Source organism: Argopecten irradians, chromosome 3 (assembly GCF_041381155.1).
Source record: "Argopecten irradians isolate NY chromosome 3, Ai_NY, whole genome shotgun sequence".
Taxonomy (NCBI): domain Eukaryota; kingdom Metazoa; phylum Mollusca; class Bivalvia; order Pectinida; family Pectinidae; genus Argopecten; species Argopecten irradians.
This window is the reverse complement of record NC_091136.1, coordinates 54,929,205-54,946,654: the sequence shown is the minus strand read 5'-3', so window position 1 is coordinate 54,946,654 and position 17,450 is coordinate 54,929,205. Positions and strand designations below refer to the sequence as shown.

Below are 17,450 nucleotides of genomic sequence, written 5' to 3'. Positions count from 1 at the left end.
ACATGTTATAAAACAATTATTTGGTTATTATAGTATCAATTTGACGCTCAGAAGAGTGACGTTTGTAATACTATCTGTTGAGAATTCAGAGTTGGAAACATTAACCCGTCATCCTAAATAATAAATCAAAATTTGTGTAGATGTTGATCACACAGTCGAACGTCTCCCTGGAAAACCTCTCCAACACACAGCCCATTAGGCAGGAGAAACCATTTCCAAACGGAAGGGCTTTATGTGTTTTCGGTAATGAGCGAACAGACTCGGGACATTTTCACATTAATCCGTAATGAAGACTATCAAACAGATATGGGCAAAAGCATTAAAACGGGAAGTGGAATGATTTAACAACTGTTTCAATGTCACGTGACCAATGTCGACATGTAAATGGACAGGGTCTTACGGCAAATTTCTAACTCCTTTGACCCCTTGGGGACAGATCCTGGACAGAATCGAGGCTTAAGGTAGGATAGGGTGATCCGTCACAAATCACCTGTCACTCTCTACATGTTACCTGTCTGTGTACCTACCTGATATACACCTGTTTTACCTGCTGCTAAAGGTAAGTCTTCCAATAATACTTGTGATAAAATTAGAAAATTAAAAATATTGAAGAGAAGTTAACGTATCAGATATGTTTCAATCTATCGGTTACTTTGTCTGACATTACAATCACGCTTTGAAGGGAACGCAACGTGTGACAGTTAAAAAATATTTATCAGCATATGTGCATTAATATGTGTATAACCAAACAGATAATGACGGATATCAATTATAATATGACGAAATGGTTTATCAAACATAGAAAATTAAAGAAAGTTAACGTTATATTGATTAGACATTTTAGAATTTCAGTAAGTAAATAGACCGCATATGGTTAACTTGAACTAATTAATATCTACAACATACATATATATAATAAACATACGTGGCGCATTTACGTACAATACACTGACAAACACATCCAACTGACCAGGTATATTAGTCGGTCTGGTATTTCTTTATAATTCAAAAATGTATTTATATATATGCGGAAGGCAGGTAATTTGTTATGAAGTAACATACATCTATATATATGATATGGCGTATGATAAATGATGATGATATTACTTTAATATCATCGTGGCTATGACAATATTATTTAATATTTAGTAATAATTAATGTTTCTGGTACAGGATAACTTATCCTATGCTTTATATATAAATATGGAGATTACTCCTTAAAAGTACACGTGTAGAATCAGTCAGCGAAGTACATAACTTCCGGGTTACTCCAGATTAGAAGCTGGTGTGATTGTAAAGACAAATATTTTATTCTATTTCATACAAAAAAATTCACTGACAGATGTTATAGAGAAGCTTCAGTGAGCGACTTCGGCACAACTCGTAGTTATTGTGTAAAAAGAGTATATTCATTGTTTATGATAGAATTCGAACAGATGCTCTAATTTATCTACATTACCAAAGGACCACTAGACTAAGGTACAAATGGGACTTCCGGTGAAACATATTACTGTAATAAATGCGCTGCTGTTTCCGGCGTAGTGTAATATCTGACCGGGGAGAATTCGATATTTTGGTATAACAGCGCTAGATTATAATACGGATGGAACTTCCGGTCAATAATTTGTACTTAGCGTGTATAATTTACACAGTAATATTAGAAAAAATATTAAAGATGTGATATCGGGTGTACGTTTGATTTTCATAACAGTTCGACTATCGGTCTGCTCCCATGTATAAATTATATGGAATTATCAAACCGATGTACAATGTCAATTAATTATATCAGCGGTAATTCTACAGATCTACTAGTCTTACTCCATCATTGTACTTGTAATATTGGTCGTTCTCGGTTTCTACATTCGGTATCTTTGTGTTACAGGAGATATGATGCCAATCTTGCCCTCACTCCTTTTGATGCTGATCGTACTGGCTGGGGCGGGATATAGTCACCCTAGTAACGACCCCGCCTCCCCGGGTACTACCACGGAACAGTCCGAACAGGTCGGCTTTCTCGACGACAAAGCGGTCCATAATGAAGAGTAAGTTTCCACTATTATGACATCACACATTCTGCTGTTACGGTTATTTGGTCGGCATAATCAATGGGCTTTTTTCGATTTCAGACATCTCAAGGAACATCTGAAGGTCGAGATAGACACTAGTCAGCCGATGACGCCACAGCAAATGGAATTCCACTACTTCCGGTAAGGTCACACATGTCTGGACGATTGGTCCTAATCATATCTTCGTGTTTAAAAACTTTATTACATTTAAATAGCGTTGTCTGAAGCTTACACGGCACATGATTGAGTAACTGTTAAACTTGTGTGTTCCCAGTTTACACGACTTGGACAACAACACCAAACTAGACGGACTGGAAATAATGTCCGCCCTCAGCCATATGAGTAGTATGTACGACCTTTCGGATGCAGAAAAGGCAGGTAAATCGGAACAGGAAGTAGCTCAACTACAACGCAAGCGCAGTGATCAGGCAACGAAGCACTATGCGGGTAAGAATTCGAACACATTGTACTCAACATAATATTAGTCGTTCAATTATATTTTCTATTAAACGTTAAACAAAGGTCGAAAACTTACGAGACCTTTTCAGTTGCACAAATAGAAAATTGACGTTTTCCATTGGAAAGGACACCAACACCTCTCTAACCTCCTTGGTACTGCACGTAACTTTACATTTAGTATTGTATATGCTACAAAGTTTGTTGCGTATTGAAAAGATACACGTACGATTGGCTGGCGATTGGTCAGTTATCATTTGATTATTGATATTGAAAATTATTTCACAAAACCTTGTCTTAGATTCATTGTTTTATTAGGTTCGGTCCCATTGAATTAAACACGAATTGAGTATACAAATTTCGGCCGTTTGTTGTCAACCGCAACAAAATTACCCCCGAAATAACTTCCTCAGTACAATATTACGAATGTATAACACATGTAATGAGGAAACAAAAAAGAAAGTATTGCGATTGTCACAGAAATATTATGGATGTGTTGGGAATGCATTGCGTATGTGTAGCGGAAACAACGGTTGTGTTGCTGCATTGCGGTCATAAAAGAGGCGCGCTCGGGTCTTTCGGTATCGCAATTCACAAAACCACAGCAACAACAATTCAAAGAAGCAAGGGAGGTAGAATGCTGTTGTTGATGCAGAGCGGGATGTATCTTCCATCCAAAAGGTTCCATCTGTTGCCGACCAGGGCTGTCGCTAGGTCTCCCGCTCTTATGAATCTACTGCTGTGGATAAGGAGGGAATGGAGGTCATTTCTGACCCTAGTGATGCCAGTGATGGACCGGAGACACTTTCAATAATTGGCAACGGGAGAGAAGGAAGTGCAAGGAGAAAACGACGGATCCGCAATAGAGTAATCCAATGACAAAATTTCCAATTAGACCAAGAGGACGCCGTGTTTGAGTGGCTTTAGAAAAACGACATGAGATGGAGAAAGAAAGCGTCAACGTCTGTTCAAGGACATGAACAGGAAGAAGCCTTATGGAAAAAGATAGGGAGGGAAATAGCAGGAAGTTTCCTCTGAACGTCTGCGAGGCAGATGTATGGTATTCATGTCTGATATGCGAAGCTCCACAAGGTCTTGGTAGGCTTAAGAACCTTACAGCAATCATCGGCAATTTACCGCCATCCTTCAACAAGTCATTTGATCACTAAGGCTCTTTGTGTTCACTGCCTCTGGAACAATTACATGGCTTGGACAAATTGTTTGGTAGAGTTACTGGATGGTTCATCATAGGCTGGAAATAACTGACAGATACACGTGTGTCTATTTCTGTCATACTTACAGAGCGGTTTAGGTTTACGCGAAGCGTTTGCTATGCATTCGCAAATTTTTCGCAAAATTAAATGCAAAACAGTATTCGCTACAAATGACCGTAATTCGTGATGTTGACGTAATAGGTACGCTATACGTATTATTAGTAAAACCGCAATAGACTATACTGTCAGTTGTGGACATCGGCGAATAATCTTGAGCGGACGAAGTCGGGAAAATTGAGGAGCCAAAACCTGCACAAGCACCGAAGCGATTCATGTGCCAGTTCCGTTGCCTGACAAGGCAGTATGGTATACCAATTGATAATATAAACCTTTTAAACATGAGGACATACTAGGATGGCTCATGTCACAGCTTTCTTGGGAGCGCCTCTTTTATGACCACGATGCAGTTGCCGCTCATAAGCATCATCCGTAATATTCCGTGACATCAGCAATTCGTTCGATCCATTTCTTCGATATATACGTTATATTCATAATTGTTTGTTACATATCCGCAATGTTGGACAATTTTACTGAACGTTCCCCTGACGGGAGAACATCCGTTAACGTATTCTCTTTTATTCGTGAAATATCCGCCTTTTATTCGTTATCAATTTGCTCTACGTTATAAATATATCCATAATTCATACTGAGATATTTGTTAGTTTTGACCAGTTTTGTTGCGGATGACAATAAACAGCCGACATATGTAAACTCAATTAATTCATAATTAATCCGCTCTCAGCTGGACCGGCCCTTAACTAAGTAACAACGAGGCCATACACTTCGCCCAGTTTCATCAATATTCCTTAACTTCAGAAGATACTTAACTTTTAAATGTTTGTATACAGTAAATCATCTTGTAATGTAATAAAGGCTACTTAATGAACAGTGTCATCATAAACATCACTACAGTGCTTTCTTTGACAATATTAAGACGAAGGATTTACTTAGCTGAGGAACGATGATGAAACTGGCCTAGAATTATAGAACATCTGATTTTCATTGTCACTATTGAGACTTGACTATTTATTACGTTGTTTGGCCTAGAATTATAGAACATCTGATTTTCATTGTCACTATTGAGACTTGACTATTTATTACGTTGTTTGGCCTAGAATTATAGAACATCTGATTTTCATTGTCACTATTGAGACTTGACTATTTATTACGTTGTTTGGCCTAGAATTATAGAACATCTGATTTTCATTGTCACTATTGAGACTTGACTATTAATTACGTTTGTTTGTTTATTAACTGCTATTAATTACGTTTGTTTGTTAACTGTGGTCTAGAATTATAGAACATCTGATTTTCTATGTAACTATTCAGACTTGACTATTAATTACGTTTGTTTGTTTATTAACTGTGGTCTAGAATTATAGAACATCTGATTTTCTATGTAATTATTGAGACTTGACTATTTATTACGTTTGTTTGTTTATTAACTGTGGTCTAGAATTATAGAACATCTGCTTTTTTCTGTCACTATTGAGACTTGACTATTAATTACGTTTGTTTGTTTATTAACTGTGGCCTAGAATTATAAAACATCTGATTTTCTATGTCACTATTGAGACTTGACTATTATTTACGTTTGTTTGTTTATTAACTGTGGCCTAGAATTATAAAGCATCTGATTTTCTATGTAACTATTGAGACTTGACTATTTATTACGTTTGTTTGTTTATTGACGGTGGTATAGAATTATAAAACATCTGATTTTCTATGTAACTATTGAGACTTGACTATTTATTACGTTTGTTTGTTTATTGACGGTGGTCCAGAATTATAGAACATCTGATTTTTATATGTAACTATTCAGACTTGACTATTTATTACGTTTGTTTGTTTATTAACTGTGGTCTAGAATTATAGAACATCTGATTTTCTATGTAATTATTGAGACCTGACTATTAATTACGTTTGTTATTTTAATTTAGACATCGTTGATAAAGTTCTAAGGGAAGACGATTTTGACCAAGATGGCTACATTTCCTATCCGGAGTACGTTTCCGCTAGGCGGCGCGATTTCGATCAGTACCAACACCAAATGGCACAGCAACAGATGATGCAACACCAGCAGATGATGGAACAGCAGGCTATGGCTGCTCAGCAACAACAGTTCCAACAATTCCAGCAGTTCCAGCAGCAGCAGCAACAAGCCATGCAAATGCAACAATTCCAACAACAGCAACAATATCAACGACAACAACAAAAACAACAAGCATCTCCACCACAGGAGGCTAAAGCAAGCTAAAGGAAGGGAGTAATGGAGGGGTCAAGGTCATAGTGAATAATGCATTGTTATGGATAAATGAAAGCTACGCCAGGGAGATTTACAGACTTAACCATTGGCACAGAAGGGGCCAATGAATATTACTTTATCAAATGTAGCTTAAATACTCAGACATTGTCATCCCAAAGTCAGGGTCATGCTCTAGTCACATGATCATGAAAATACACAAACTGAAAACTGTAATGATCAATCTAATTTGTACAATTAAATAATATCAGAAATCCTATAGTCAATCATTGCATTGTAAGAAATGGATAGCTATTTTTATCCTCTCAATGTGGATGGGTGTGTTTCTAGTCAAATATGTTTAATTTATAATGGTCAAGTACAGAAGATGTGTTTATTATGTGGATGTATGAGGAGTATATATATGTTGTATGCACTGTTGTTGTTGTGATGTGTAATGTGAGTATGTGTGAGTGTATATGTTGTATGTGTTGTTATTGTGATAATATGTTGTGTGATGCATTGTTGTATGTTGTTGTTATTGTGATGTGTAATATGAGGATGTGTGAGTATATATGTTGTATGTACTGTTGTTATTGTGATGTGTAATATGAGTATGTGTGAGTATATATGTTGTATGTACTGTTGTTATTGTGATGTGTAATATGAGGATGTGTGAGTATATATGTTGTATGTACTGTTGTTATCGTGATGTGTAATATGAGGATGTGTGAGTATATATGTTGTATGTACTGTTGTTATTGTGATGTGTAATATGAGGATGTGTGAGTATATATGTTGTATGCACTGTTGTTATTGTGATGTGTAATATGAGGATGTGTGAGTATATATGTTGTATGTACTGTTGTTGCTTGTGATGTGTAATATGAGGATGTGTGAGTATATATGTTATATGTACTGTTGTTATTGTGATGTGTAATATAAGGATGTGTGAGTATATATGTTGTATGTACTGTTGTTATTGTGATGTGTAATATAAGGATGTGTGAGTATATATGTTGTATGTACTGTTGTTATCGTGATGTGTAATATGAGTATATGTGAGTATATATGTTGTATGTACTGTTGTTATTGTGATGTGTAATATGAGTATGTGTGAGTATATATGTTGTATGTACTGTTGTTATCGTGATGTGTAATATGAGTATGTGTGAGTATGTATGTTGTATGTACTGTTGTTATCGTGATGTGTAATATGAGTATGTGTGAGTATATATGTTGTATGTACTGTTGTTATCGTGATGTGTAATATGAGTATGTGTGAGTATATATGTTGTATGTACTGTTGTTATTGTGATGTGTAATATGAGTATGTGTGAGTATATATGTTGTATGTACTGTTGTTATTGTGATGTGTAATATGAGGATGTGTGAGTATATATGTTGTATGTACTGTTGTTATCGTGATGTGTAATATGAGTATGTGTGAGTATATATGTTGTATGTACTGTTGTTATCGTGATGTGTAATATGAGGATGTGTGAGTATATATGTTGTATGTACTGTTGTTATCGTGATGTGTAATATGAGGATGTGTGAGTATATATGTTGTATGTACTGTTGTTGCTGTGATGTGTAATATAAGGATGTGTGAGTATATATGTTGTATGTACTGTTGTTATTGTGATGTGTAATATGAGGATGTGTGAGTATATATGTTGTATGTACTGTTGTTATTGTGATGTGTAATATGAGTATGTGTGAGTATATATGTTGTATGTACTGTTGTTATCGTGATGTGTAATATGAGTATGTGTGAGTATATATGTTGTATGTACTGTTGTTATTGTGATGTGTAATATGAGGATGTGTGAGTATATATGTTGTATGTACTGTTGTTATTGTGATGTGTAATATGAGTATGTGTGAGTATATATGTTGTATGTACTGTTGTTATCGTGATGTGTAATATGAGTATGTGTGAGTATATATGTTGTATGTACTGTTGTTATCGTGATGTGTAATATGAGTATGTGTGAGTATATATGTTGTATGTACTGTTGTTATTGTGATGTGTAATATGAGTATGTGTGAGTATATATGTTGTATGTACTGTTGTTATCGTGATGTGTAATATGAGTATGTGTGAGTATATATGTTGTATGTACTGTTGTTATCGTGATGTGTAATATGAGTATGTGTGAGTATATATGTTGTATGTACTGTTGTTATCGTGATGTGTAATATGAGTATGTGTGAGTATATATGTTGTATGTACTGTTGTTATCGTGATGTGTAATATGAGGATGTGTGAGTATATATGTTGTTGTATGTACTGTTGTTATCGTGATGTGTAATATGAGTATGTGTGAGTATATATGTTGTATGTACTGTTGTTATTGTGATGTGTAATATGAGTATGTGTGAGTATATATGTTGTATGTACTGTTGTTATTGTGATGTGTAATATGAGTATGTGTGAGTATATATGTTGTATGTACTGTTGTTGCTGTGATGTGTAATATGAGTATGTGTGAGTATATATGTTGTATGTACTGTTGTTATTGTGATGTGTAATATGAGGATGTGTGAGTATATATGTTGTATGTACTGTTGTTATTGTGATGTGTAATATGAGGATGTGTGAGTATATATGTTGTATGTACTGTTGTTATCGTGATGTGTAATATGAGTATGTGTGAGTATATATGTTATATGTACTGTTGTTATTGTGATGTGTAATATGAGTATATGTGAGTATATATGTTGTATGTACTGTTGTTATTGTGATGTGTAATATGAGTATGTGTGAGTATATATATGTTGTATGCACTGTTGTTATCGTGATGTGTAATATGAGTATGTGTGAGTATATATATGTTGTATGTACTGTTGTTATTGTGATGTGTAATATGAGTATGTGTGAGTATATATGTTGTATGTACTGTTGTTATCGTGATGTGTAATATGAGGATGTGTGAGTATATATGTTATATGTACTGTTGTTATCGTGATGTGTAATATGAGTATGTGTGAGTATATATGTTATATGTACTGTTGTTATCGTGATGTGTAATATGAGTATGTGTGAGTATATATGTTGTATGTACTGTTGTTATTGTGATGTGTAATATGAGTATGTGTGAGTATATATGTTGTATGTACTGTTGTTATTGTGATGTGTAATATGAGTATGTGTGAGTATATATGTTGTATGTACTGTTGTTATTGTGATGTGTAATATGAGTATGTGTGAGTATATATGTTGTATGTACTGTTGTTATCGTGATGTGTAATATGAGTATGTGTGAGTATATATGTTGTATGTACTGTTGTTATCGTGATGTGTAATATGAGTATGTGTGAGTATATGATATATATGTTGTATGTACTATTGTTATTGTGATTAATTGTGTTTTATTCCAACAGAGAGCCAGATTTTATTGAAGTCGTTCACATGAAGAAAAGATTTTTTTTTTGTTTTCTGTTGTATAATGTATAATTATGTAAGGTAGTACATGTAGATGTTCACTGTGATGTAATTTTGGTAATAAATAAATAAAGTTGGTGGATTCCTACCATTAGTGAGTGTTAGAAAAATTATTCATTTAAGATAATGTGGATTTATTTGTAAAAGAATAAAGTAACTTGCTGTTATATTGGATATATACATATGAACACTTAACTGATTACAAACAATTCCGTTGAAGTATTATACTATTCTATCTTATCATGTGCTCAATGTAATCCTGTTTTACTGACTATCACATGAGAAAAGATATTACTGTTTTATGTAATCATCAGCTGAGTATAATTTCAACAGAAAATTCAAATTAAACCTTTGGATCAACAACACAGTGCATATGATGTATTGTGTTTCCAGCATACCTTAGGGATTCTACATCAAGTTTCTTCATGTTTGTACATACGTGTGATGGTGTTCTGGGTCATGGTTCAGTGGATAGAACGGATGGTTGGGATCACTTCTCTCCATGGTTGGATTATCTTTCTTCTGATAAAGCCCTTAGTGTAGTACCTTGGAGTCTGGGGATGGGGATTGGTTTTAGAGGAATAGCCTCAAGATACTAAATGGTACAAACGCAGTCTTAACATGTGTTGGTGTCAAATAGTTAATACATTGCTTTGAAATAATCATATACATAAATATAAGATATAAATGTAGATCACAGCTCTCTTGCATGATGAATTATGACTCCACAGATTCAAAGTGTAACAGCAAAGTTACAATAATTTAGCTCTTAAAGTAGGTCCTTATCTGAATACCAGGACAGCTGGTTAGTTTTACATTGAGAGCCAATTCACTGTTCAGGAGAATATTGATGTTGAAGTTATTCCAATAAAGAAAAAAAAAGATAAATGCAAATAGCCTCTAATTTCACATCGCTGAAATCTGATTTTGATGTTGAAATAACTTATTACCTGCAAAAACCACCAGCTACAGATACATTGTATTTTGGATATATACTGTACACCGTCATCCATAATAAAGGTAAAAGTGTCTGTAACATAACAACAAACATAGTATCAATGATTTGACCTTTAATTGACATTGACATCCCATTTCCCTCTCTTTTATCAGATCACGGTTCTTTAAAAGCAGCTTTCCATGTACATTGCACAAATTGTATTATTTATAATACTGTAGGCATTTAATGTTCATAAATATCACAAACTCTTTATCTAAGCTATCACTGGACAAGCTTTTCTTTGTGAGTATCAGGAATTCCTACTGTTCCTTTTGTAATGTGTTACCTCTCCCAAGGATTACCTGGTAATACTCTTTATCCATAGGATTTAGATAATATTACAAAAATAAACATTAACATATGTATCTGTCAAAACTAAAAGAAAATGCAACACAAGTTGGAAAGGAATATTGTTTTTCTGTTGAAGAACCTCCACATTGATTCTATTGATGATAGAAGCAAAGTAAATAAACATTTTACAAATTGGAAAAACACAACAAACATAAAAGCAAAAAAGCTATGATTTTTACAATAACAACTGAACTACATAAAAACAGACAAATTAATAGAAAAAAATCTGTTCCCATCAAAACACTACCATATCATTGAAAGGTGAAATTTCTACAGAAGTAAATAGTATATATCAGATATCCTTGTAGACATCTTGTATTATAGCCAGAAATAGAACCAGGCGGACATGGTTAACACTGAATACCTGTCCTATCCGCCCCCTTTCATATCACATTAACATAGACTAGTGATCAATATCTCTATGAAAGACATTTAATTAAAATGCAATGGTACAAATCAATTTTGTTGCAAAGTCAAAAATAAAATGTTCACATTCCATGATTATTTTCATAATCATTTGCATTAATTTGTAAATAATGACTTTCATTTCACTAACGAAATCAATTTTAAAAGCACAATCACAACATTTGAATATTTCCTAAAACTGATGTTATACTTTACAATGATCCAACCTCCTCATTACTGAACACAAATTGGTGAGTCCTCTTATTCTGATAAATCCTCCATTTTACCGAGTTCTCTGAATCCGTCTAATAGATCCTCCATTTTACTGGGTTCACTGAATCCGTCTAATAGATCCTCCGTTTTACCAAGTTATCTGAATCTGTCTAAAAGATCCTCCATTTTACTGTATATTTGGATATGATGGTTGTGTCAATGGTCACATGAGCTGTCATCGTCCAATGGTGTAAGGGGTTCTCCCGTAATCAGTAAACCTTTCTCATACAGAGACGTCGCTATCTCAAGCTGCAATTGAATTACAAATTTGTTTAAAGGCTTTGCTTACAGTTACAACAGAGACATGTAAACTAAACAATAAAGGCAGAAAAACACTTTCCCAATGATGTTCTAGAATCTTTTTATCACACACTGGGTGGTTCGCTGGCTCATGTTGCAACATAAGACTTAAAACATTCTGCCACATATATTTTCTATCAAAGACATCTATTACAAGAGGTCCCAGAGGGATCTTAACGCCCACCAAATTACCAATACTTTCTGAGAAATAGCAGTATTAAACTTCAATCATCAAAATCCAAGATGGTGACGTGTTGGCCATCTTGTTAACTGATCGATCCATAAAATGCTAGGGCCCTAGAGGAACCTACATATGAAATTTGAGAAAGATCCCTTCAGCCCTTCCTGAGAAATAGTGGTAACAAGAAGTAACAGGAGACAGAAGGACGGATGACGGACCATGGACGAAAAGAGATTTGAATAGCCCAACATCTGATGATGGTGGGCTAAAAATGTCAAAATTTCTTCTACTTCATAATCTTTTTATAAAAAAAATGTTAACTATGCTCAATCAACGACAGAGCATAAACAACACTCATCATTTGAACAATAATAGGTGTTTAATTGTGTATATATATATATGTTTAAATAACACAAAATATAATTAATAATTTATTTAGCTTTTGGTGAATGCACAATTATTAATTCATTCCATATGATACATAGTGTTACTTTTCAATGGTGTAATGGTGCAAAGTAAGTAACTTTTGTGACTGAAGAAAATGACTAACTTTTCTGCTCCTGTTTTTGATAGAGAAAAAATACCATTTGTCAGCAGTGGATCATCTTTAAACAATTTTAAAACATTCTGCCTCATAATTTATTTCATCTAGACATCTATTCAAATGTCAAATTATCTTGTCATACCGATCTTTATGTCACAGTGTCTAAGTCTTGTATCAGACAAAATATAACTTGATCTTTAAACAATCAAACATAAAGGTATTTCTTCCTAGAGATTGTAGATATCTGGTGATGCATCTAGCATGTCCACATCAAAACAACAGACTTCAATCTTGCTGTTATCTCTACAGAAGGCAAGAAGTAACCTATGTACTAGGTACAGTCATTACACTCATATCAAGGAAAGTAAACCACCATAGAAACAAACATGTGAGGGAAGGATTCTGATGTTGACCTAATTTAAAGTCATAGAATTTATTACTTTCTAGAAATCTTAAACTTAAGACATACATTCTCTTATCATAAATCTGAACCCAATAGCATTAGCAGAGAATGTGTACTCACCTTCTTTTCCAGTGTAGGTAGTGGTAAGTTTTCAACGCTAACAAAGTTGGGGTAGGAGTGGATGTGTACTCACCTTCTTTTCCAGTGTAGGTAGTGGTAAGTTTTCAACGCTAACAAAGTTGGGGGAGGAGTGGATGTGTACTCACCTTCTTTTCCAGTGTAGGTAGTGGTAAGTTTTCAACACTAACAAAGTTGGGGGAGGAGTGGATGAGGAACTCCACAGCAGATGCCACCTGAAATGTAGACATTTATTTTACATCCAGGCAAACACACACCTGGGCGGGCCATCTTGTTGAAAGCGATCAGTTATGTTAGAAAGATTCAGTTTTTTGACGCGTAACAAAGTTTAACTATCAAAATCCAAGGGGGTCCTAGGGGAACTCATATGAAATTTGAGAAGATCCTTCCCGTATTTTGAATGGAATGTGAGTGTCCTTCAGTTACTTTTACCAGAATTGTTAACCGGACGACGGATCGACGGACCATTTGAATCACTTGAGCCCACCATTGATGAGGGTGGGCTATAAAATGGCAAAAAAATACTTAAATAGCATTTTTTTTCTGTCACAAAAAGTTCAAACTGCAATGGTTTCAGGTTAGAATTATACACCATATTTTATATAACGATTACTTTTCTTACCAAAAACAGTGGTATCCTAGACCATTATGTTCACTCTGGAATAAGGAAAGAGAAAACTATTAGTCACTTTATATGGAATGTTGTGAAGTACAAAAAGCGATTACAGCAATTTGAAAATTTTTGTGTGACAGTCTCTTTTCCAGTGTAGGTAGTGGTAAGTTTTCAACACGCTAACAAAGTTGGGGGAGGAGTGGATGTGTACTCACCTTCTTTTCCAGTGTAGGTAGTGGTAAATTTTCAACACTAACAAAGTTGGGGTAGGAGTGGATGAGGAACTCCACAGCAGATGCCACCTGAAATGTAGACATTTAATTTACATCCAGGCAAACACAATTTACCTGTCATTTTCTGACACATATATCTCGTACCCACAAGGCCTTAACAGCCATCTAACAACCTAAGCAACAGTTAAATAGGATTTTTAAAATGGTGACTTTGGCATCCAATTTGGATTTTGGACAGGCGGGGCAATGGCTTTTTTGGGTGCAATAAAATAACAACACTTCATGGGCTGTTCTTCCTTTACATTTGTACAAATTTTGAGCAGCAGCAGAAGTGAACAAGAACTTTAAAATGTGTTTTTCAAGACCGCCAGAGTGGCGGCCATCTTGGATTTTGAATCAACCCAAAAATAAAAACACTTGCTTGGGATCATGTCAAGCAAGTTTCAGCTAAGTCACAAATGTATCTGATGATGGGGGGCTAAAAAGTTGAAAATGTGAAAAGTTTTCGCATGACAACAGATGAAGCATGATGGCAATAATTCATCCTGACCATTCATCTAGTCACTGACAGTAATTTACCTCAGCTTCTACTTCTATATACTGTGGATCAACCTCATGGTACACACGCCCATTCTCCAGTGTATGGTATATACGAACCTCATCCTCCTCTGTCAACAGTCTGCAAATATCAACAATATAGAAAATCACTGCTAGCAACCACTAGAGTTCAATATGACAGATATGTTTCAGATCTTTAACAGGAAATATTTCACGACAAAAATTTAGGTGTATCAAACAGGAATGAACAATTCTGACAGGTGTTCAGTGGATAACAAGAGGCCCAAGAGGCCTTGACGGTCCCCAAAATGCAATTAGGGTCCTAGAGTAACCTACATATGAAATTTGAGAAAGATCCCTTCAGCCCTTTTTGAGAAATAGCATTAACAAGAAATGTTAACGAAAGGAAGGACGGACCACAGACCACAGACGAAAACCAATTTGAATAGCCCACCATCTGATGATGGTGGGCTTCAAAGCATTTATGAATTAAAATAAACTTTAAATTTGAACATTCATATCAGAATTTTAATTTTTTGTTTTTCTTTTTGAAAGTTACTGTATTATGTACCATATTTTCCGGAGTATAAGCCGCTACTTTTTTCCCTGAAAATCGGTAGTGCGGCTTATACATCAGTGCGGCTTATCCGTGGACGAAAACCAAAATCTGACCATGTTTTTGCATGATTACGTCGTGATTCACATGTGAAAATCGTTAGTTTTACTCGCCAGTTTTGTTAAGTTATACATCGACCAAATCACTGTAAAAAAGTGTTTAAAAGATAAAATATGCAATGAAAATATATTAAAGATGAAAATAATTACGTATCAGATGCATGTTCATTCGTAAAATTGTTTAATTCACGGCAAATCGGCCGACTGAAGCGTGGTTGTTTCCAGTCACAACACAATGGCGGTTTAGTAGTTATACATCGAAAAAATCACTGTAAAAGTGTTTAAACGATAAAATATGTGATGAAAATATAATAAAGATAAAAATTATAACGTACCAGATACATGATCAATCATGTTACCAAGAAAATAATAATTAAAACGTTAAAAATCATCAAATATCAATCAATAAGTTAAATATATTATTTAAATATTGTGTGTGTGTAAGAAATGTCCGCGGACAGCAAGAAAACGATCTTCTGAATGACTGCTATTGCTAACTTGCACACGTTACACTCGGTCAACATGTGTATTTCTCGGAATCCTGTCGCTGTGATTTCAATGAAATAATCAGCAATCAAGTTTATTCGCGTGTTTTACATGTTATATAGAACATTATAGCAATGTTATAAGCATCAAATAATCTATAAAACACCATTTTATCGATCTCTGTAGCGGCAAACACCACGAGGTCATAATCCGGAAGTTTACAAAAATAAGGTTTCGGTGAATTGCATCATGGGATACCTAGTTTACAAACAGTGGAAGAACACTCTAAACGAAGTCAATTGATACAGTAACGCTTTTCTCAAAGATATATTTAATACATAAAATATATCAAAAAAGATATATAATCCATTCCTATGCATAACGTTACCGAAGAAAGTATTTTATCAGCGTACTGAAATATGAGCGAGAGTAAGCATGAACTCAAACTTGCACACTTAATTCACATGTGTCAATCAACAGGGGAATTTCCCAGAATCCTGTCGTCGTGATTTTAATGAAATAATCAGCAATCAAGTTTATACACCTAAATCACATGTAATTTAGAACATTATACCGAGTGTAAAACACCGCACAGTCATTTAATTAATCTCTGTAGCGGCAAACACCACGAAATAATATCCGGAAGTTTACAAAAATAAAGCTTCGGTGAATTGCATCATGGGATGGCAAATTGACCGAGAACACTCTAAACGAAGTCGGTTTCAGGGTTCAAGCCTTGATAATATAGTAATCCTTTACACATCAATATAATACATATGCGAAATATATCAAAATAGAGATAAAATAAAATCATATCCATACTGAAGAAAGTATTTTAACCGGCATGCTGAAATATGAGAGAGAGTAAGCGTGGTTACGTGGGTGCATGGGCCTAACTTTTGGGTGCGGCTTATATCACGGTGCGTCTTATACGTGTACAAAACCTGAAAAAATCGTAAAAAAGGCCTCTGTGGCTTATACACAGGTGCGGTTTATTGTCCGGAAAATACAGTAATGGTAAAAATTAAGAAGAAAAAAAAATGTTACCTATAACCTAATACTTAAAAGCCCAATTTGCTTTGCCAACATTAAACAACAAAACCAAAATTAGCCATTTTGACCTATATCAGGAATACACGTTTGGCCTAAAATAAGTTTCCCTACATAAACTATAGTTATAAGCTGGATCCCCTCCCCAGGGGGCAAAACTGAACCCTGGGGTCATATAAATGACAATTTTTGTAAAGGATCAAACTACCTTTTATATCTATGAAGAGTATTTGTTTATACTGTTTCTGGAATTTTAGAAGATTTTTGAAGTTTAAACAGTTAATGTAAATCCTATTCCAATTTGGTCCCACCCCGCAGACTCCTGGGTGTCAGTCAGGGAAATTTTGTCAACAAGGGTTTAACTGCCATCTCATACTGATAATTCTTACAATATTGAATAATTCTCAAAAATGTGTTTACTCTATATATACTATAGTAAACATGATTCCCCTAGGTCATATAATTCACAATTTTTGTAAAGGACCTTAAGACCTTTCCATCTATGAAGAGTATTTGATTCTACCATTTCCAGAATTTCAGAAGAGATTTTTGAAGTTTTAGCCTATCTGACCCCTTTTGGTGCCACCCCTCAGGCACCTGGGGGGCTGGGACCATATAATTCAAAATTTTGGTTGACCTTTGGCCATCGAAAGCTTCTGCAAAATTTCAACGAATTTGGTTCAGTGGTTCTGGAGAAGAAGTCGAAAATGTGAATTGTTTATCATCGCACGACGGATGACAGACGACGGACAAA

At 34.8% G+C, this 17,450-nt stretch overlaps 2 protein-coding genes across 2 annotated transcripts in view; one reads left to right on the top strand and one right to left on the bottom strand.

The window, feature by feature from the left end:
- The first annotated feature begins 218 nt into the window (after positions 1-218).
- On the top strand, positions 219-6,506 carry LOC138320091 (multiple coagulation factor deficiency protein 2 homolog). Its single transcript, XM_069263166.1, has 5 exons — positions 219-559; positions 1,883-2,042; positions 2,127-2,207; positions 2,341-2,513; positions 5,737-6,506. The coding sequence occupies exons 2-5, from the start codon at positions 1,888-1,890 to the stop codon at positions 6,051-6,053; spliced, it is 726 nt and encodes a 241-aa protein (XP_069119267.1). The 5' UTR covers positions 219-559; positions 1,883-1,887; the 3' UTR covers positions 6,054-6,506.
- Positions 6,507-10,544: 4,038 nt separating this feature from the next.
- The window catches only part of LOC138319122 (ribosomal oxygenase 1-like), a 32,489-nt gene continuing 25,583 nt past the window's right edge, over positions 10,545-17,450 (bottom strand). Inside the window, exons 16-18 of the mRNA XM_069262052.1 lie at positions 14,507-14,606; positions 13,910-13,996; positions 10,545-11,764 (exon numbers count right to left, since the gene is read on the bottom strand). Coding sequence (XP_069118153.1) covers positions 11,672-11,764; positions 13,910-13,996; positions 14,507-14,606 — 280 coding nt within the window. The 3' untranslated portion in view covers positions 10,545-11,671. The remainder of the gene's footprint in view (positions 11,765-13,909; positions 13,997-14,506; positions 14,607-17,450) is intronic.